Raw genomic sequence first — 21,407 nt, 5'->3', positions numbered from 1 at the left:
TCTGCATCTCCGCTAGGGCAGAACTTTTATAAGCTTTTCCCCTGTATCTCCAGCACCTGATACAGTGCTTGGCATACGGTAGGTACTTCATACAATTCTTGAAGAACTGACTTGCAGACAAGATGCCTGAAAAGTGGGAAGGTAACTTTATTTATTTATTTTTTTAAAATATATTTTATTGATTTTTTACAGAGAGGAAGGGAGAGAGATAGAGAGTTAGAAACATCGATGAGAGAGAAACATCGATCAGCTGCCTCCTGCACATCTCCCATTGGAGATATGCCCACAACCCAGGTACATGCCCTTGACCGGAATCGAACCTGGGACCTTTCAGTCCGCAGGCCGACGCTCTATCCACTGAGCCAAACCGGTTTCGGCGGGAAGGTAACTTTAAAGACTGCTTCCCCCAACCACCTCCTTTCTCTACAGATACGGCTTTATTTGAGAATGCTTTATAGGGTTTTCCTGCAGCAGACTTCTTTCATCCCCTGAAATTGAATTTAGGCTATAAAATCGGGTTTCTTTCTCTAAGGAGCCACTGACAGGGACACCAGGTGGCTGGAATCAGCAAGCATTTCAGGTGCAGACAATCCACCTGGCAGCCTGGAGCCGGCCACTGCAAGAGCATTCGCTAAAACTGCGATGCCCCGTGTCCCGCTAGAATGCTGATGTGCAGGCAGCTTCCAGCTTCTCCGTGACCTCGCGCAAGTCACTCTGAGCCAGTTTATTGCTGAGAACTAGTCAGGCCCCGTGGCAGCTGGGCTGATTCTCCTTCAGAGGCAGGGAGGGCTCCCTCCTGGACCTTAAACGTAGCTAACACAGCCTGGTATTTCCGGGCGGGGGATGCCTAGAGGGACGAACCCGTGTGACCACTGCTTCTCTGACTATCCTCGGCCTCGGGCTCCCTTTCTTTCCCTTCACAAGAAGGCAGCCTCGCCCTGACCGGTTTGGCTCAGTGGATAGAGCGTCAGCCTGCGGACTCAAGGGTCCCAGGTTCATTCAGGTGAAGGGCATGTACCTTGGTTGCGGGCACTTCCCTAGGGTGTGCAGGAGGCAGCTGTTCGATGTTTCTCTCTCATCAATGTTTCTCACTCTCTATCCCTCTCCGTAAAAAATCAATAAAGTATATTAAAAAAAAAAAAAAAAAAGAGAAGGCAGCCTCGAGCTGCACGGGCCAGGGTGGTCCCCTCGCCCCCGGCACCCGGCCGGAGCGAACCGCGGGAGCTGGAGGACCAGTGGCCGCCCACTAGAAGCCAAGCCACACCCCCCGCGGGTCCCACACACAGCGGCGGGAAAGCGTGCCCTCCCATTGGACGCCGACAAGCAGCGTGCCCTCACGCCCCGCCCCCGAAGACACACCTGCCCCGCCCCCCCACGCGCGGGGCACGGCGGGAGGGGAGTCGGCGCGACCCGCCGCTCTACTCCATATCCCGGCAGGCCGAGCGCTCCAGGCGGCGGCGCGGCGCCTTTGTGGAGGCAGCGGCCGGGCGCGGAGGAAGTTCCGGTCTCCGCGACACTGGGTCGGCGGCGGCGGCTGAGGATTCGGAGGAGCGGGCCGTGGAGGCCGCGCTGCCTCGGTAAGGACCCGGGGCGGGCGGATGGACGCGCTGGAGCCTGAGGGGAGGAAGCCTGCCTCCCAGGCCGCCCTGGACGTCGAGGGCCCGCGCGGCCTGGACGCTGCGGCTTCGGGGTCGCGGGGCGGCCGCGACTTGGCTCGGGAAGGAGAGAGCCGAGCGCTGGTGTGGAGAGCGAGGCGCCGCCCCCGGGAGGAGCGCCCCGGAACGGTCGCGGGCCTGGGGCGGGCCCCGGCCGGGCGGTAGGATTACCGGTCCGGCCTCGGGGCGGCCGGCTTGCGAGTCGGGCACTGGCGCGTGGTGGCGGGTCGGGGCTCCCGGTCTGAGGGGCCGCAGGCGGCCGGGCCTTCGGTTCCTTCCTTTTCCCTGCTTTTCTGAGGTGTCGCTCGAGGGGGAGTCTTCTGTGCCCAGCACGTAGCCCGGCCCTCGGACCCGGACGGACACGAGCGGGCTCGGCGGGACCCCACCGGGCGCGAGAGCTCCGACCCCGACGTCCTGGGCAGTAGAACCCGGAGGCGGGGCGGGGGCTGGTGGGTTCTGCGCCCGTTGGACGAATGTGGGGAGAGCGGGATTTTCCCTCGTAGCCCCACTTTTCAGATTTTAGATCCCGGTTGGCTTTGCCAGTGGGTTTCCTTCCAGCTGGAGAAGGGACGCGTGGCTGCCGCGTTCCGCTCGGGGAGCGCGTTTCCCATAGGAAGGGCCTGGTCTGGCAGGGCCGGTCCGCTGCGAGGGTAACCGTGCCATTTGCGTGTTCCAGGTGGTTGCTTGGGAAGGTCAGAGGGGCAGGATGTGGGTGAAGGAGTCCCGCAGACTCCGCTGCGCCCGGTCGCCTGGCTCGGCTTCTGAACTCGGGAGTGTGCCCTGGGTCTGTTGTCCACTCCCTGTTGATTGAGTGACGCCACCCGCGTGGATGGTTTCATCGTGTCGGCCTCGGCGAATTGTGCGGGCTGTGGGGAGGGGTGTCCCGAGCGGGTGAGACACGTAGGCCTGGCAGAGCCCGCAGTCACTCCTGAGTGGTGCCCACCGGGTTGGGGAGGCAGTGGAACCTGCACCTCGCCTCGTGGACTGGCCCCCGGGAGGTGCCTGACCCGGGAGTGGGCACCAGGTCTCTGTCCGTCCTGCACATCTGCAGCGCCCTTCGTTCCCCAGTGCTGTTGCCAGACCTGGGTGCTTGTTGCCTTTTGTATCCTAGGTTCTGGGAGCCTCTCAGAGGAGGACTGTCCAGGGGGGAGCTTACCAGGTGAACCCACCGTCTTATTGCCTGTGCTCGGGGGCGGGGTTATGTTCCTCTGCCAGTGGTTATTGTTTTACTGGTGGTCATCATGACTTAGTTCAGAGTGACACTGAGATGAAAACTATGGGAAAGTTTTGAAATTCTAAAAATCGTGTCATTTCTTGGATGGGCTCTTCTAGCTAAACACCAAGTGCTTAGAATTAATTTTTCTGTTAGACGGCTGCCCCCCCCCCCCCCCCAACTGTAGGAGCTCTAGAATGTGATAGTGTTTGATTCCCTGGCGACTCCACTAACTCGGGGACATTTGGCAAATTACCTAATTTCAGTTTCTTCAATATGTGAAATGAGGTTAAGAAATGTAGCCACCTCACAGATTGTTGTGAGGTTAATGTAATACATGTGAGCCGCCACTGTTACTTTTTTTACAGCTTTGTTGAGATAGGATTCACACATCTGACAGTTCACTTATTTAAGGTGTATAAGTCATGTTTTTTGGATATCACTATTTTTTTTTTTTTTTTACAACATTGTGATAGCCCTGGCTGGTGTGGCTCAGTTGGTTGGATGCCATCCGTGCACCAAAAACACTGTCAGTTTGATTCCTGGTCAGGCACATACCAAGGTCATGGGCCCCATCTCAGTGGCCCCGTGCAGGAGGCAGCTGGTCAGTGTTTTTCCCTCTCTCTTCCTCTCTCTCTAAAAATCAATTTAAAAAATTTTAAAAGTTGTGATATATAGTAACAAAATTTACCATTTAAACCATTTTTTTAATCCTCACCTGAGGATATGTGTATTGACTTTTTTATTTTATTTTATTTTTTTTAGAGAAGAAGTGGGGAGGGAGAAAGAGAGAGAGAAACATCAATGTGAGAGAGAAACTGATCAGTTGCCTCCTGGATGCTCCCTCACTGGGGATTGAACCCGAAACATAGGTATGTGCCCTGACCTGGAATTGATCCCACAACCTTTTTAGTGCACAGGGTGACGCTCCAGCCAACTGAGCCACATGGCTGGGGCATCATTTAAACCATTTTTAAAAAAATAGATTTTTATTGATTTCAGAGAAGAAGGGAGAGGGAGAAAGAGAAACATCAATGATGAGAGAGAATCGTTGATTGGCTGCCACCTGCATGCCCCCTACTGGGGATGGAGCCCACAAACTGGGCATGTGCCCTGACTAGAAATGAACTGTGACCTCCTGGTTCATAGGTCGATGCTCAACCACTGAGTAACACTGGCCAGGCGGCTATTGAAACCATTTGTGTGTGTTTTTTTTAACAATGTGAATTTTTTTTTTAAGAGAGATTTTATTTTTTATTTTATTGATTTTTTACAGAGAGAAAGGGAGAGGGATAGAGAGTTAGAAACATCAATCAGCTGCCTCTTGCACACCTCCTACTGGGCATGTGCCTGTAACCAAGGTACATACCCTTGACCGGAATTGAACCTAGGACCTTTCCGTCCACAGGCTGATGCTCTATCCACTGAGCCAAACCGGTTAGGGCTGTTTGTTTGTTAATGAGCACTTTTTTCTATTGATTTTTAGAGAGAGTGGAAAGGAGAGGGAGAGACAGAGAGACACAACGACTTGAGAGAGAGACATTGATTTCTGGCCTCCTGCATGTGCCCTGACCAGGGCCAGGGAACAAGCTGTAACTTGTATGTGCGCTTGACCGGAATCAAATCCAGGACCATTCAGTCTGAGGGCTGATGCTCTATCCACTGAGCCAAACCAGCTAGGGCTAACCCATTTAGTTACATTCAGAGTGTTCATTACACGCACAATGTAGTGCAGTCACCACTATTTCCAAAACTTTTTCATCATCCCAAACATAAACTCTAACCATTAAGCAAATAACTCCCATTTCCCCTACTGTCAGCACCTGGTAACATCTGATCTATATCCTCTTTCTGTGAATCTGCCTGTTCTAGGTACTCCATGTGAGTGGGATCATTCAATATTTGTGCTTTTGTGTCTGACTTAATTCATTTTAACATAATGTTTTCAGAGTTCATTCATGTCATAGCATGTATCCAAACTTCATTCCTTTTTTTAAAATCTAAAAACAAAATTTTGATTGAGGTATGATTGATATCTTCATCTTTTTTAAAAAGTATATTTTTATTGATTTCAGAGAGGAAGGGGGAGAGAGAGAGAGAGAGAGAGAGAAACATCAGTGATGAGAGAGAATCATCGATCAGCTGCCTCCTACACGTTCCCTACTGGGGTTCCAGCCCGCAACCCCGGGCATGTGCCCTTGCTGGGAATCAAACCTGGGTCCTTTAGTCCACAGGCCGACACTCTATCCACTGAGCCAAACCAGCTGGGGCTCTTCATTCTCTTTTAAGGCTGAATAATATTCTATTGGTATGTATGGACCATGTTTTATCTCTGCATTTGTTGGTAGACGTTTGGGTTGTTCCCTCCTGTTGGCTACTGTAAATAATGCAGCTATGAATATGGGTATCCAAATATCTCTTCCTGTCCCTCTTTTCAATTTTTTGGTGCATATACCTAGAAGTGGGTCATAGGATAATTCTGTGTTTAGGTTTTGAGGAACTGCCATTCTGTTTTTCCACAGCATTTGCAACATCATTTTATATTTCCATCAGCAATGCACAAGGACTCCAGTTTTTTCTACATCTTTGCCAATACTTGTTATTTTCTCTGTGTTGGTTGTTTGTTATTGTTGTTATTAATCCTCACCTAAGGATTTTTTTCCATTGATTTTTAGAGTGGAAGGGAGAAAGGGAGGAGGGAGAAAGAGACGGACAGAGAGAGAAACATCACTGTGAGAGAGACACATCAATTGGTTGCCTCCTGCGCACCCTCTGACCGGGAATTGAACCCTCGACCCTTTGATGTGCTGGCCGCTGCTCTAACCATTGCGAACACCGGCCAGGGCCCTTTGATAAAGTCCAGTTTGTCTATTTTTCTTTTGTTGCCTGTATTTTTGGTGTCATTCAAGAAATCATTGCCAAATCCAATGCATGAAGCTCCCCCTTTTAACTTTTGTATCTGATGTTCGGTAAGGGTCCCACTCCATTCTTTTGCATGTGGGTATCCAGCTTTCCTATGACCATTTGCTGAAATGTGTCCTTTCTCCATTGCATGGTCTTGGCACCCTTATTGAAAAATCCCTTGACACCATATATGTGAGGGACTCAGAGATATTAGTCACAACAGCTAAGAGATGAAGTAGCCCAAGTGTCCATCAGTTGATGAATACATAGAATGTGTGAATAGGTATATTCATACTATAGAATGTATTCAGTCTTAAAAAGGAGCCCGGCCAGCATGGCTCAGTGGTTGAGTGTTGACCTATGAACTTGGAGGTCATGGTTTGATTCCCGGTCTGGGCACAGGCCTGGGTAGCGGGCTCGATCCCCAGTAGGGGGCGTGCAGGAGGCAGCCGATCAATGATTCTCTCATCATTGATGTTTCTATCTCTCTCTTCCTCCCGCTCCCTCTCTGAAATCAATAAAAATAAAAATAAAAAGGAATGAAATTCTAATAGATTCTGCAATATGGATGAACCTTAAAGACAATATGCTAAGTGAATAAGCCAGTGACAGAAGGACAAATATTGTATGATTCCACTAGTATCATGAGAGGTACATTAGAGTGGTCAAAATTATAGAGACAGCCCTGGCTGGTGTGGCTCAACCTTGTCTTGTGCACCTGGAGGTTGCTGGTTTGATTCCTGGTTAGGGCACCTGCTGAGTGGCAGGCTTAATCTCCAGTAGGGGGCATGCGGGTGGCTCCTGATCCATGTTTCTCTCTCATTGATCTTTCTCTCAAATGAATAAAAACATTTAAAAAATCATAGGACAGAAAATAGAATGTTGGTTGTTAAGGGCTCAGTAGAGGGGAATGGGGAGCTCCTGTTTAATGAATATGGAGTTTTAGTTTTGCAAGATGAAAGAAGTCCTTTGGACGGATGGTGGTGATGGTTGCACAATGGTGTGAATGTACTTCATGCCACTGAAATGTATAATTAAAAATGGCAAATAGCAAGTTTTACAATGTGTATTTTACAACAATTTTTAAAAATATGTAATTTTAAAATCAGAATGGATCTTATTGATTCCACTTTCCCATGTCCCGTTTCTTACTGACTCCTCTTCCATTTGACCAAAAGGCACCTCTCTATTAGAAATCAGACGGAAGTAAACTACTTAATTGAGGAAAGCCCTTCAGGACACCAAACAATGTTTATATCCTACTGCAGGCTGTTTGGCTTCTTTCCATTTTCAGAGCTATTATGAATAAAGCTGTTATAAACATATTTGTACAAGTATTTTGTTTTCATTTACCTCAGGTAAATACTTAGTGGAATTACTGCGTCTTAGAGTGACATTTGTCAGAGCAATGTCTCAAGTACTTGTACTATTTTGTCATCTTTCCAGCAATGTATGAGAGTTCTGGTTCCTGGAAACCCATGTGTATTTGATTTAGTGAGTCTTTTTGCTAATTTTAGCAGTTCTAGTGGGTGCGTATTGTGATTGTGGTTTTCTTTAGGACTAATAATAGTGAGCATTTTCCAGGTACATGTGGCAGATATTTACTCCCCGTTCCCTAGTTTGCCTGCTCATTTTCGTAAACAGAGTCTTCTGAAGAACAGGTTCTCATTTTAATCTCTATGGTAGTGCTTCCCGGACCTTTCCTAGGAGTGTCTGCTGACACCACACTCAGGGAGACTTTCTCCTCTGGTTTCTTTTAGAAACTTATTGTTTAGCTGCTACATTATGTCTGGTCCGTTTTCAACTAATTTGTTTTTCTAATTAACTTTTTTAATATCTATTTTTATTCATTTCAGAGAGGAAGGAGAGGGAGAGAGAGATAGAAGCATCAATGATGAGAGAGAGTCATGGATTGGCTGCCTCCATGCCCCCACTGGGGATCGAGCCCACAACCCGGGCATGTGCCGTTGACCGTAATCAAACCTGGGACCCTTCAGTCCACAGGCCGACGCTCTATCCACTGAGGCAAAGCAGCCAGGGCTTCCAATTAACTTTCTTTCTTTCTTTTCTTTTTTTTTTAATTGTTTTATTGCTTAAAGTCTTACAAAGGGTATTACATATGTCTCCTTCCCCCCCCCCCCCGCCCCTGACAATCCCCTGGCCTCCCCTACCCCCCAGTGTCTTATGTCCATTGGTTATGCTTATTTGCATTCATATAAGTCCTTCGGTTGATCTCTTACTCCTCCTCCTGCCCCCCCACCCTCCCCGGCCTTCCCGCTGTAGTTTGACAGTCTGTTCGAGGCAGCTCTGCCTCTGAATCTATTTTTGTTCATAAGTTTATAATGGTCTTTATTATCCATGAATGAATGAGATCATGTGGTATTTTTCCTTCATTGACTGGCTTATTTCACTTAGCATAATGCTCTCCAGTTCCATCCATGCCATTGCAAATGGTAAGAGTTCCTTCTTTTTTACAGCAGCATAGTATTCCATCGTGTAGATGTACCACAGTTTTCTAATCCATTCATCTACTGATGGGCTGTTTCCAGATCTTAGCTATGGTGAATTGTGCTGCTATGAAAATTAACTTTCGATTGTGGTATGGTGGTCCACAAAGCAAGCGCCATCAGTGGGGAATCAGGATGTGATTCTGGAGATGAAGCCTGAGAAGGTGCTGCCACATCCAGAGAAGGCAGCGGCATGCAAACTCCCACTTCAGTCTGAAGCCCTGTAATTGGAGGGAAGACACATAAAATCTTAGTGGGAATTTTTTGGTGGGGATAAGAGTGCTATCAGCAGCCACTAGTTCCAATAGTACATTTTAAAATTGCTTCTGGTCTTTTTTTCTTTTCAATTTATTTATGTATTTATTTTTAAATATATTTTTGTTGATTTCAGAGAGGAAGGGGGGGGGGGAAGAGAGAGAATCATTGATTGGCTGCCTCCTGCACATCCCCTACTGGGGATTGAGCCCACACCCTGGGCATGTGCCCTTGACTGGAATTGAACCCGGGACCCTTCAGTCCGCAGGCCAACACTCTATCCACCGAGCCAAACCAGCTAGGGCTTTATGTATTTATTTAGAGAGGGGGGAACATCCGTCTGTTGCTCCACCCATTTACGCATTCACTGGTTAATTCTTTATATGTATACTAGGGGCCCGGTGCACAAAATTCGTGCACTGGGTGTGTGTGTGTGGGGGGGGAGTGTCCCTCAGCCCAGCCTGCCCCCTCTCACATACTGGGAACCCTCAGGCGTTGACCCCCATCATCCTCCAATCGCAGGATCGGCCCCTTGCCCAGGCCTGATGCCTTTGGCTGAGGCGTCCGGCCCGGGCAGCGGGGACCCGCAGCTGCAGCGGCCCCACGATCGTGGGCTTCGCTTTAGGCCCAGGCAAGGGACCCCTAGCTCCTGGGACTGCCAGCTTCGACCGTGCCCAGCTCCCATCGCTGGCTCCACCCCTACTTCCTGCTATCACTGGCCAGGGCGGAAAACGCACCTGATTCTCCGATCATGGCCCCAGGGCCGCCTTTGCCCTGCCCCCCAGCTCTTAGCTACCCCCTGGGTTTCCGATCACTGTTAGTGGCAGGGGACTTCTTCCTCCTTTCCCTTTCGCCTCCCTGCATTGTGCCTACATATGCAAATTAACCGCCATCTTGTTGGCAGTTAACTGCCAATCTTAGTTGGCAGTTAACTGCCAATCTTAGTTGGCAGTTAATTTGCATATAGCCCTGATTAGCCAATGAAAAGGGTAGCTCGTACGCCAATTACCATTTTTCTCTTTTATTAGTGTTGATATTTTTTATTGATTTTAGAGAGGAAAGGAAAGGGAGAGCGAGATATAAACATCAATGATGCGAGAGAATCATTGATCAGGTGCCTCCTGCACGCCCCCTACTGGAGATCGAGCCTGCAACCCGGGCATATGTCCTTGATCAGAATCGAATCTGGTCCCCTTCAGTCCGCAGGCCGACGCTCTGTCCAGTGAGCCAAACTGGCTAGAGCTCATTGGTTGATTCTTGTATGTGTCCTGACTGGGATCCAACTTGCAACCTTGGCATATCGGGAGAACACTAACATACTGAGCTAGCTGGCCAGGCTAGAGCTGCTATTGTTTAAAAATTCATGGTTGGGACCCTGACCCAATAGGTCAGTTTGGTAAAATACCCTCCCAGTATCCAAGGTTGCATGTTCAATCCTGGTCAGGGCACATACAAGAATCAACCACTGAATGGAACAACAGATTGATGTTTCTCTCTCTCTCTCTCTCTCTCTCCCTCTCCCTCTCCCTCTCCCTCTCTCCCTCTCTCCCTCTCTCCCTCTCTCTCCCTTCCTCCTCCTACCTCTTACCCTCCCTCCTGCCCTCTCCCTACTTCTCTCAAATCAATAAAAAACATTTTCTAGTTGGCTAGGTGTTCAAACCAACCTTTGCCTTCTGTGCCCTGTTTATGCTTTTAGCTGACTGTCCTTTGGGGCCCAAAGCATTTATTTTGGGAAAAAATCAGTGTTTACAGCAGAATAAAGCTGCTGCATACCACAGCCAACAAATAGAATAGGACCCTAAGCATGTGCCCTGACCAGGGATTGAACCAGCGACCTCTTGGTTCAAGGGTCGACGCTCAACCACTGAGCCACACCACTGGGCCGCTTTTTTTTTGAGCACTTGTTCATCTAATATTTTAAAAAAGATTCCCTTGAGTGCCAGGAGTTCAAACAAACCACACCAACAAACAAAAAAGAAAAAAGCAGAAAATGGGGAGAACCAAGATGGCGGCATAGGTTAACGCCGGAGTTTGCTGCTTTGAACAACTACTTCAAAAGTGAAACCAAAAAAACGGAAGGGACATCACCCAGAACCACAGGAACGCTGGCTGAGTGGAAGTCCTACAACTAGGAGGAAAGAGAAACGCATAGGGACACTCAGAGGAGGCGCAGTGCTGAAGTCAAATTCTGAGGTGCGGAGTGCGCGGAGCGGGCTGGCGGCGGAGGGCGCGGTTGTTGTTTTCAATCGGGAGGGAGTCGCAGACTCTGAGCACCAGATCCGGGCGAGTCTTTAGCGACCCAGACTCAAACGGGAGAAGCGGGACTGTCTGGCTTCGGTCAGAGCGAGTGCAGCTTTCTCTCCGAGCTTTGCAGCGGGTGCTGGGACTCAGAGAGGCAGAGCCCCTTGGGACAGGACTGAGAGCCGCCATAACTGCTCTCTCCGGCCCACCCTGTTGATCCTGTGCGACCCGCCCCGCCCAAGCCCTGCACAGAGGCATTTGCCGGATAGCCTCAGGCAAAGGCTAGATTAGCACCTCCCTAGAGGACAGAAGTTCTCTCACTGCTGACACAGCTGATTCTCATAGCCACTTGGCCTGGAGGTCAAACCCTCCCTGGAATTAGCTACAACAATCAAGATTTATCTATAAGACTGCGAACAAAGACCACTAGGGGGTGCACCAAGGAAGCATAACAAAATGCGGAGACAAAGAAACAGGACAAAATTGTCAATGGAAGAAATAGAGTTCAGAACCACACTTTTAAGGTCTCTCAAGAACTGTTTAGAAGCTGCCGATAAACCTAATGAGATCTACACGAAAACTAATAAGACCCTCGATCTTATATTGGGGAACCAACTAGAAATTAAGCACACACAGACTGAAATAATGAATATTATACAGACGCCCGACAGCAGACCAGAGGAGCGCAAGAATCAAGTCAATGATTTGAAATGGGAGGAAGCAAAAAACATCCAACCGGAAAAGCAAAATGAAAAAAGAATCCAAAAATGCGAGGATAGTGTAAGGAGCCTCTGGGACAGCTTCAAGCGTACCAACATCAGAATTATAGGGGTGCCAGAAGATGAGAGAGAGCAAGATATTGAAAACCTATTTGAAGAAATAATGACAGAAAACTTCCCCCACCTGGTGAAAGAAATGGACTTACAGGTCCAAGAAGCTCGGAGAACCCCAAACAAAAGGAATCCAAAGAGGACCACACCAAGACACATCATAATTAAAATGCCAAGAGCAAAAGATAAAGAGAGAATCTTAACAACAGCAAGAGAAAGAAACGCAGTTACCTACAAGGGAATACCCATACGACTGTCAGCTGATTTCTCAACAGAAACTTTGCAGGCCAGAAGGGAGTGGCAAGAAATATTCAAAGTGATGAATACCAAGAACCTACAACCAAGATTACTTTATCCAGCAAAGCTATCATTCAGAATTGAAGGTCAGATAAAGAGCTTCACAGATAAGGAAAAGCTAGAGGAGTTCATCACCACCAAACCAGGATTATATGAAATGCTGAAAGGTATCCTTTAAGAAGAGGAAGAGGAAGAAAAAGGTAAAGATACAAATTATGAACAACAAATATGCATCTATCAACAAGTTAATCTAAGAATCAAGTGAATAAATAATCTGATGAACAGAATGAACTGTTGATTATAATAGAATCAGGGACATAGAAAGGGAATGGACTAACTATTCTTGGGGGGGAAAGGGGTGTGGGAGATGTGGGAAGAGACTGGACAAAAATCGTGCACCTATGGATGAGGACAGTGGGTGGGGAGTGAGAGCGGAGGGTGGGGCGGGAACTGGGAGGAGGGGAGTTATGGGGGGAAAAAAAAAGGAACAAATGTAATAATCTGAACAATAAAGATTTAATTTAAAAAAAAAAAAAAAAGAAAAGCAGAAAATGAACTCCTCTCTGCTTCTGCAGATTGGTTTTGTGATGGGGCACTCCCTCAGCACCTGGCTGTGCTTGCTCCAAGCCTAGGGATTAGCCCAGGTCAAAGCTTCTCAAGTCTTGTCTGATCATGTGTCTTGCCTGGGTATGCATGTGGCTTTCTACATTTTTCTGTATACATGTTGCCTTGAAGTGTCCTTATTTCCCAAAGTTTTTCACCCCAACTTCTCTAAATATCCTATATAATAAAAGCCTAATATGCAAATGGACCGAATGGCAGAACCCCCAGTGGAATGACCGGTCGCTATGACATGCACTGACAACCAGAGGGCAGACGCTTAACACAAGAGCTGCCCCAGCCCACAGGACCCAGGCCGGCCAAGGCGGGTGCCAGTGGGGGGGCCCCTGATTGCCCCGCTGGTCACCCCATACATTGGCTCTGATCGCCAGCTAAGCCTAGGGACCCTACCCATGCACGCATTTCATGCACCCGGCCTCTAGTGTGAGACTGTAGTTTGCTTTGTAGCTTTTATTAGCAATGCCTGCTGCTTCCCCCGACTCCCCTACCACAGAGTTCTGAGTTAGGTAAAATAGAAACAAGCACCTTGCATCAGTCCTTCAGATATCCCCCAGACAGGTTAGAACAGAGGTACACAAAAATTCACAAATCAGGTTTATTTTGATTTGATGGAGGAAGGTGGGAACTGGGCTGCCACTACTTCAAGACTAAAACCGCTGCCATGTTAGAGAGGGCATGGGACAGGGATGAGTAAAGACATAAAACTTTCCTATTATTTTGAAGATGCTTTTTCTTGAATGAGCATTTGCTTTGTTGTTTTAAACCTTTGATTGTTTTCTAACGCTCCAACAAAGTTGATTCAGACAGTTACTGCTTTTGGGGGGGGAATGCCTTCGTCTGTCATTTTACTGACCTATAGGTTATCTTTTCACCCTCTCGATAGTGTACTTGGATGCACTAAAGTTTTTAAAATTGATGAAGTGTCCTTCATCTGTTTTGTCTTTTGTGCCTTTGATGTCATTAAGAAATCATTGCCAAATCCAAAGCCATGAAAGTGTGCCTCTTTTTTAGTAGCTGCAGCAAAGGTCTACCAATGACTTCTTAGCTTCTCTTGGGTTATGTGCCCATCTTCAGAGCATCACTGTGGTGAGGGTACTAGACTATTGTGGTTGGCCAGGCTGGATGGTGTAGGACTGGTGTTCATGCTAATTAAGATGCTGTTTCTAGAATGGCTACTAGAAAAATTAGTCAATATTTATAAATGTGAAGCATTCTTAGTACACTGAGAAGTTTGTAGTGGCCTGGATTATGCATTTCTAACTTTAAAAATATATTTTTTTGTTATAAGTTAATAAGTGAATGTTTAAAAGTGACTTCCAAAAATATCCCTGCTGCTGTGGTCCCTCATAAGGTAAGCAGGAGAAAATTAGGTTAGCTTTACTGCATATTCTAATGTTCTCATTTTATGGGCTTGTTTTGTGCAGGTACTGCTATAACCAACATTTGGCAGTGAAAGGGTCTGCTTATTGGGCCCTCCTGACTTAAGAGATGTGGGGGGATTCTCGATCTGCTAATAGAACAGGACCTTTTCGGTAAGTCTTAAAATAATGAATATTGAAATTGTTAATATATTAATGATATAGTATAACATTTTTATGGACTACCATTAACGGGGATATTTTGGTGTGTGTAGAAATAGCTCTGGTTTTTAAAAAATAAAAACATTTAAAAATTTTTAGTCATTTCTGAAGTGATTCTGAGACTAAATATCCAGCATGCCAAGTGTTTTGTGTTTTAGCATTTTATTCATATTTATGGATGACTACTTTACAAGTAAGGCTGTTTCTTATAGAATTAACCCGTTCTGATGGTTTAGGTAAGCCATCAGAAATGTTAGGTAACTTTAGCTCTATTGCCTAACTTTCTAAAATTTTCAGAACATTTTTTTCTTTGACCAACTTATCATTTATATTTCCTCACCTTAGTTTTAGTTTAACTATAAGTCATTACATGCTTTTTTAAAAAATGTATTTTTAAATTGATTTCAGAGAGGAAGGGAGAGAGAGAAACATCAATGATGAGACAGAATCATTGATCGGCTGCCTCCTACACGCTCCACACTGGGAATCGAGCCACAACCTGGGCATGTGCCCTGACGAGGAATTGAACCATGACCTCCTGGTTCATAGGCCAATGCTTAACCACTGAGCCACGCAGGCTGGGCTATTACATGCTTTTAAAAAGATCTTTGACTAGGAAATATAATTTATAAAGGGGGACTAATTTGGATTTTTTTAAAAGGTACTTGTAGGAAAATGATATTATATACATTTTAATAACTTCTTAAATTTTTTTTTATTTGGCTAAAAATTATTTTCATAGCCACTGCTATTTTATATTAATAGAACTGTTTCTTGAATAGTCTACATATAATACAGTTCTAACAACCCTAATGCAGTACATTATTCTAGAACTATTGATTGTCTCAACTTAAGAGGGTAAGATAATCCTCAGGGCAGTATTTAAAGACAGTGTTGGATGTGTTCTGGTCAGAAAACGTAGTTTTAGATATCTTAGCGCTCGCCCTTAAATCCTCCTGCAAGCTAACCATTGGGATTTGAGTGGTTTTATTTATTTATTTTTTTTATTTTAATTTTTTTTAAATATATATTTTATTGATTTTTTACAGAGAGGAAGGGAGAGGGATAGAGAGTCAGAAACATCGATGAGAGAGAAACATCCATCAGCTGCCTCCTGCACACCCCAGACCGGGGATATGCCTGCAACCAAGGTACATGCCCTTGACTGGAATCGAACCTGGGACCCTTCTGTCCCCAGGTGGATGCTCTATCCACTGAGCCAAACCGGTCAGGGCGGATTTGAGTGGTTTTAAACATGGGAGACATTAGAGTTAGTGGTACTGTCCTAATTTTAGTGTTAAATTGTATTACTTATGAAGAACATTTGAATTTGCTTCTCTTATGTTGAACCACATGGACATAACTAATGTTAATGAGAACTCACGGAAGTCATCATGTTCTGAAAATTCATTAAATGTGCATAACTCTGATGTTTAGGTTGCTGCTGTTAAATTCCTATTTAAGAGAGGGTTTGGCATTGTAACTGTTTCTCTTGAACTGAGTGACCCAGCATCAGTCCTGTGAATCTGTCGAGTGTAACGGTGTAGTCTGAGTTCAGAGGGGTCGTATAATAGAACCTGTATATTCTGGGACGAGAGGGCTGCTCAGTTGGACTTGGCTCTCTTAATATTTTTGTTTTACTGCTAAATAGCAGATAACCCTTCAGATCATTTTTAACCCTTCAGATCATTTATGTTTTCCCTTTTCACATCCTCCTTCCCCTCAAAGTCAAAAAATTCTGGGTGCCTAATTGTTTACTTAAACTCTCTAAACTTTCATCAAAGCCAAAACAATGTTAAGCGACCTGGGAAAAAAATAAAATAAAAGTAAAGTGACCTGGAGGAGGTTAGGCAAAGGCGGAGTTGGGTAGCATAAAAGATTGGGCCAGTTATCATTTATCGCTTGAGTTCTGTAAACTGAGAATATGACTTTAATACTATACTATTTTAAAATATGCTTATTACCATGAAAAATTAGCATAAAGCATTAGAATCTGGAATAGCAGCTTTATTCGGGACATGTGAATAATGCTTGAAGGCCTAACGCTGTCTCTAGGTCCCCTTCAGCGTTAAGCTCCTCGATGCTGCTGTTTGGCTTAGTCAACATACACATGCTCCGTAGCAGGGCTCACACTGCCGGCTGTGATGCCCGGGGGAGCTGCAATAGCAGGGACCCCGTGCGGGTGCTTCTAGGTGGAGCCACTGGAGACCTGGGATTTAGAAGCAGCCAGGGCTGGCGCTCAGCTGGCGTACAGCAGTGTGCTCCTACTGGTTATTTCCAGCCAGTGTTTCTTCATTTGGGGCCTGCATCCATTCTGATTGGGTGGTGTCCGTGCTGTAGCTGTAATCACATATTTTGGAATGTTCCTCCTGTACGCAGCAATGAGGAAGACACCTCCTGAAACTTACTGTAAGAAATTTACAGTGCATTGATTTTTCTGATGTATAGGAATCATCATGTTGATCTTGGAATTCTAAGTTCCCTGGCTATAGGAAATGGAAATTTCTGTAGCGTGTCACCATTGCTAGCTTATCTGGTGTTGCGGATTTTCCCTGTTGCAGGACTGGGTGAAAGCTTTTTCTGCAGCAGTCATGTTGAAAACCTTGTGTTGACTTTCCTCGTGTTCTGAAATGGGAGCGTAAAAGTTTACTCCACCACTTCGTCCTAAAATAGCAAACCCTTGCTGTTTCTGCAGATCTAGGACCTTGTTACAGAACTCTGCCAAAAAAAATATATTTACAGAAGAATGTGCTGTGATTAGAGAAGAATGTGCTGGTGTGTAGATTTGAAACTCTGGACAATATGAATAACGCTGTCTTTGTTTCTACAGTGGGAGCCAAGAAGAAAGGTTTGCTCCCGGGTGGAACAGGGATTATCCTCCTCCTCCCCTTAAGAGTCATGCTCAAGAGAGACACTCTGGCAACTTTCCTGGCAGAGATTCACTTCCCTTTGATTTCCAGGGGCATTCGGGGCCTCCCTTTGCAAATGTAGAGGAGCACCCTTTCAGCTATGGAGCTAGAGACGGACTACTTGGTGACTATCCAGGAGGGGAGGGATCTGGACATGACTTCAGGGGGGGAGATTTTTCATCTTCTGATTTCCAGAGCAGAGATTCATCACAGTTGGACTTCAGAGGTAGGGACATACATTCTGGGGATTTTCGGGATAGAGAAGGACCACCTCTGGACTACAGGGGTGGCAATGGGACTGCTGTGGATTACAGAAGCAGGGAAACATCTCACATGAACTACAGAGACAGGGATGCTCACACTGTCGACTTCAGAGGTAGGGACGCTCCTCCACCTGACTTCAGGGGCCGGGGTGCTTATGATTTAGATTTCCGAGGCCGGGATGGAGCTCATGCAGATTTTAGGGGAAGGGATTTGTCAGATTTGGATTTCAGGACCAGAGATCAGTCTCGTTCTGATTTTAGGAACAGAGATGTATCTGATTTGGACTTCAGGGACAAAGACGGAACACAGGTGGACTTTAGAGGCCGAGGTTCAGGTACTAGTGATCTCGACTTTAGGGACAGGGAGACACCACACTCAGATTTCAGAGGTAGACACCGGTCCAGGACTGACCAGGACTTTAGGGGCAGGGATGTGGGAACGTGTATGGAATTTAAGGGTAGGGAGATGCCCTCTGTGGATCCAAATATTTTGGATTACATTCAACCCTCTACACAAGACAGAGAACATTCTGGTATGAATGTGAACAAGAGAGAAGAATCCACACATGACCATACAACAGAAAGGCCTGCTTTTGGGATTCAGAAGGGAGAATTTGAGCTTTCAGAAACGAGAGAAGGAGAAACACAAGGGGTAGCCTTTGAACATGAGTCTTCGTCAGACTTTCAGAACAGCCAAAGTCCGCTTCAAGACCAAGACAAGTCGCAGCCTTCTGGAGGTGAAAAACGGAGTTCTGGTTCTGGTTTGTTTAAAGAAGAAGGTCTGGACTTTCTTGGGCGGCAAGACACGGACTACAGGAGCATGGAGCACCGTGACGTGGACCACAGGCTGCCAGGGAGCCAGCTGTTCGGCTACGGCCAGAGCAAGTCCTTTCCGGAGGGCAGAGCTCCTCGAGGTGCCCCACCGGAGCTTCAGGTATGTCAGCGGAGTAAACGGCTTTTTGCTTTTTCATCAGGCTTTTCTGAGGGATGAAGTGTAAAGTTCAGGACCATTAGTCCTGGCTCTCTCCTTGTATAACCATTAAAAAGCGAAATGTGTCCTCAGGGATGGAACGTACATCTCCACAGAAAGGGCCCTCAGCTCAAATCATATTTTTGATGTGTGTTTATTCAACATTTTGCTTTATGGTGCTGATTTAAATGCCTTGGAATGATTTACTTTGAAAGTATCTGTTTTTGTGAGTTGATTCTCTCAACTTTTGCAGAATCAGGCCTTGTGGCTGTTTTGGGATCATTTTCTTATTTAAATTTATTTAGGAAGTACCTAGGAATCTTTCTGTAGTCACGAGTGATATGAATGTTGCAAGTATCTTCTTGCAGCTAAATCAGTTGATTAAATGTTGAATTTCACCCGGCTGGTGTGGCTCAGTTGGTTGAGTGTCGACTATGAACCAAGAGGTTGCCGGTTCAATTCCTGGTCAGGGCACATGCCCATGTTGCGGGCTCAATCCCTGATGGAGGACATGTAGGAGGCAGCCGGTCAGTGTTTATCTCTCTCTCTCTCAAAATCAATTAAAAAACATTTTTAAAAATGTTGAATTTCTCTCTATATATAATATGTAATCTAACATACATATAATCTAAGCAAGGAGAGTTATATTTGCAGTTGGACAATGAAAGTATTATCTTTTTAACTAGATTTTACCCGTGTCTACTCAGGTTTCTGTTATTTTAGACAGTAATCCTAAGTCATGCTAACCCAATAATAGCTTTTGAGAATGTTAGAGGTGAGTGACCATATAATTTATTGTTCAAATTAGGACACTTTCAAGAGTAAAAGAGAATACTATTGATAGTTATTCCCGGACAGTAGACATAACTGGGAAGTGTGGTCCCTTAGTATTAGGAGACTTTTTCTCAAAAGTTAAAGTCTTGATAAAAATTTTGAAATAAAGAGAAATCAGTTAGAGCTGAGACTTTTATGAATATGGAAAATGCAGATTTCTCTGAACTGAACCTGAGTAGTATGTTCAGATGGCACTTTTTGACTTTGTTCTGGTGTTTGTTTATAGATCTGGCTTAAATTTTTTTCCTGTTTTCTCATTCAAGAAAAGAAAATGATAGTCTTGAGAATGTTTTATTTGTGTGTTTTTTTCCTGATTATAAAAGTCCTGTTCAGTGTTGTTTCGCTTAACATTCTGCTTTATGTTTTCAAGCCTCCTTCACTGAGCCTTGGTTTTAGGACAGGTGTATTCTAATGATTTGAGATCAAATTTTGGCACACAGAAAAACAAAAAATTACCGTTTTTCACAGCTTCATATGATGCAAGTCAATTTGATTTTTGATTCTGAGTACCTGTATTTTATGTTCAGTTTCATTTTGTGCTAACATATTCATTTCTGAATAATCTTTTATTCTGGGTTCAAGGATCAAGATTATAGGACTGGCCCAAGTGAGGAGAAAGCAAGCAAGCTTATTCGATTAAATGGGGTGCCTGAAAATGCCACAAAAGAGGAGGTAAGTGTATTTTTTCATTGTTCCTTTTGCTTTTTATGTTTTTGTTCAGTTAAAAATTGTTTTTTAAACTTTATTTTGAAAAATTACAGATTCACATGAAGGTGCAAAGCAGGGGTCCTCAAACTTTTTAAGCAGGGGGCCAGTTCACTGTCCCTCAGACTGTTGGAGGGCCGGACTATAGTTTAAAAAAAAACTATGAGCAAATTCCTGTGCACACTGCACATATCTTATTTTGAAGTAAAAAAACAAAACGGGAACAAATACAATATCTGTATTTGCGTGTGGCCCGCGGGCCGTGGTTTGAGGACCCCCGGTGCAAAGAAATGTACAGGGAAAGCCCTGGGTGTTCTCCCCCGGCTCCGGGCCGTGTTCGCATCTGGTATCAGCAGCACAGCAGCTCCCTCAGCTTTCACCAGCTGTGCGCGTGCTCTGTGAGGTGCGAGTTGTAGAAAATATGAAGGCAGTGATTGCAGTCCTTAGGCCTGATCATCATTGTCAGAGCAAACAGGACTTAGTGTTCATCCTGTGCCAGGCACGATGTGATGCTTACAGCATTAGTTCATTTTAATATCACAGCATACTATGAGTAGGTGCTCTTACTCCGCTCACTTCGGATATTAAGCGATTTTGCATGCCAGGCACTGAGCGCAATAGCAGTGAATATTATAAAGCCACTGCCTCTGAGGTTAATAAAAAAGCAAAAGGTAGATGACCTCAGGCAGTGATCAATGCTCTGAAGAAAGCTAAAGTAAGCTCTAGAGCGCCGTGGGTGAGGACTGTTTCCGATCGGGTAGTTCGAAGGCCATCCTTGAGGAAGTGACATTTGAGCCAGGACTGAATGCAGTGAGAGGACAAACCGTCCAGAAGATGGGGAGAGATCTGACCAGGCTGAGATGTTAAGGCCATGGCCCTGGATTGAACGAGTCAGTGTATGTCGTCTGTTAAACGAAAACCGGCCATTGCAAGGCTCCTCAGCAGGTGAGCAGGAGAGACTCGGGCCGATTGCAGGGCTCGAGCGTGAGCTCAAGACAGTTCTGCGCTCTGCCTTCTTTATATATTGGGGGACTTTTGAGGAATTAGGTGAGACTCATTCAATGGTCTTTGAATGCCACAGTGCATTTATAAAGTAATCATAGTTTTAAATTATGTCTAGTAAAAACCAGGATGGAAAATATAATATTCAGTATTTGATTATGACTTGTATCATCATTGTAAGTACCATATTCTTGCAGATTCTTAATGCCTTCCGGACTCCTGATGACATGCCTATAAAGGACGTGCAGCTGAAGGGGTATAACACAGGTGAGCTTCTTGTTGTGCATGTGGCCTTGGGTCAGGAAGGGACTTTGTCAGATCTCTGCAATGTGTGCCACTCAAAAAACGTTTAAGAAACCACCATTAAGATTCCCGGAAGCCTCTGTTGGTGCCTCCAAACAACAGCCAGCTTTAGTCTCCGCTGGGATTCTTTGTGGATGCTTTGTCCACCGGGTGAGGATACGCGCCCCAGTTCTTCTGAGCGCCTGGGAGATAGAAAGGGAGCGCTGCAGGGCTTCTCCCTGAATACATTTCATGGAATCAGCTCATGAAGCTGGCTGTTTATGTTCTTCATGGTGGGGGGGTGTTTACAATGGAGCCTAGTAGGATTTAATAAACTTA

The 21,407-nt window shown here is 45.6% G+C and overlaps 1 protein-coding gene across 4 annotated transcripts in view; it reads left to right on the top strand.

Moving 5' to 3' along the window:
* Nucleotides 1–1,440: 1,440 nt before the first annotated feature.
* RBM6 (RNA binding motif protein 6) overlaps nt 1,441–21,407 on the top strand; it is a 72,364-nt gene continuing 52,397 nt past the window's right edge. For 2 of the 4 annotated variants that reach the window (XM_059664702.1, XM_059664701.1), the window contains exons 1-3: nt 13,948–14,055; nt 19,662–19,751; nt 20,984–21,053. Coding sequence is in view for 2 of the 4 variants with exons in the window: in XM_059664701.1 (XP_059520684.1) it covers nt 21,014–21,053 (40 nt within the window). In the remaining 2 variants the exon portion in view is untranslated. Of the gene's footprint in view, nt 1,578–13,947; nt 14,056–16,933; nt 18,210–19,661; nt 19,752–20,983; nt 21,054–21,407 lie in introns of those variants that run through there. The other 2 variants (XM_059664700.1, XM_059664703.1) reach the window with 2 other exon arrangements.

This window comes from Myotis daubentonii, chromosome 14 (assembly GCF_963259705.1).
Source record: "Myotis daubentonii chromosome 14, mMyoDau2.1, whole genome shotgun sequence".
Classification (NCBI taxonomy): Eukaryota; Metazoa; Chordata; class Mammalia; order Chiroptera; family Vespertilionidae; genus Myotis; species Myotis daubentonii.
The sequence above is the reverse complement of the archived record's forward strand: the minus strand, read 5'-3'. Positions and strand labels throughout refer to the sequence as shown.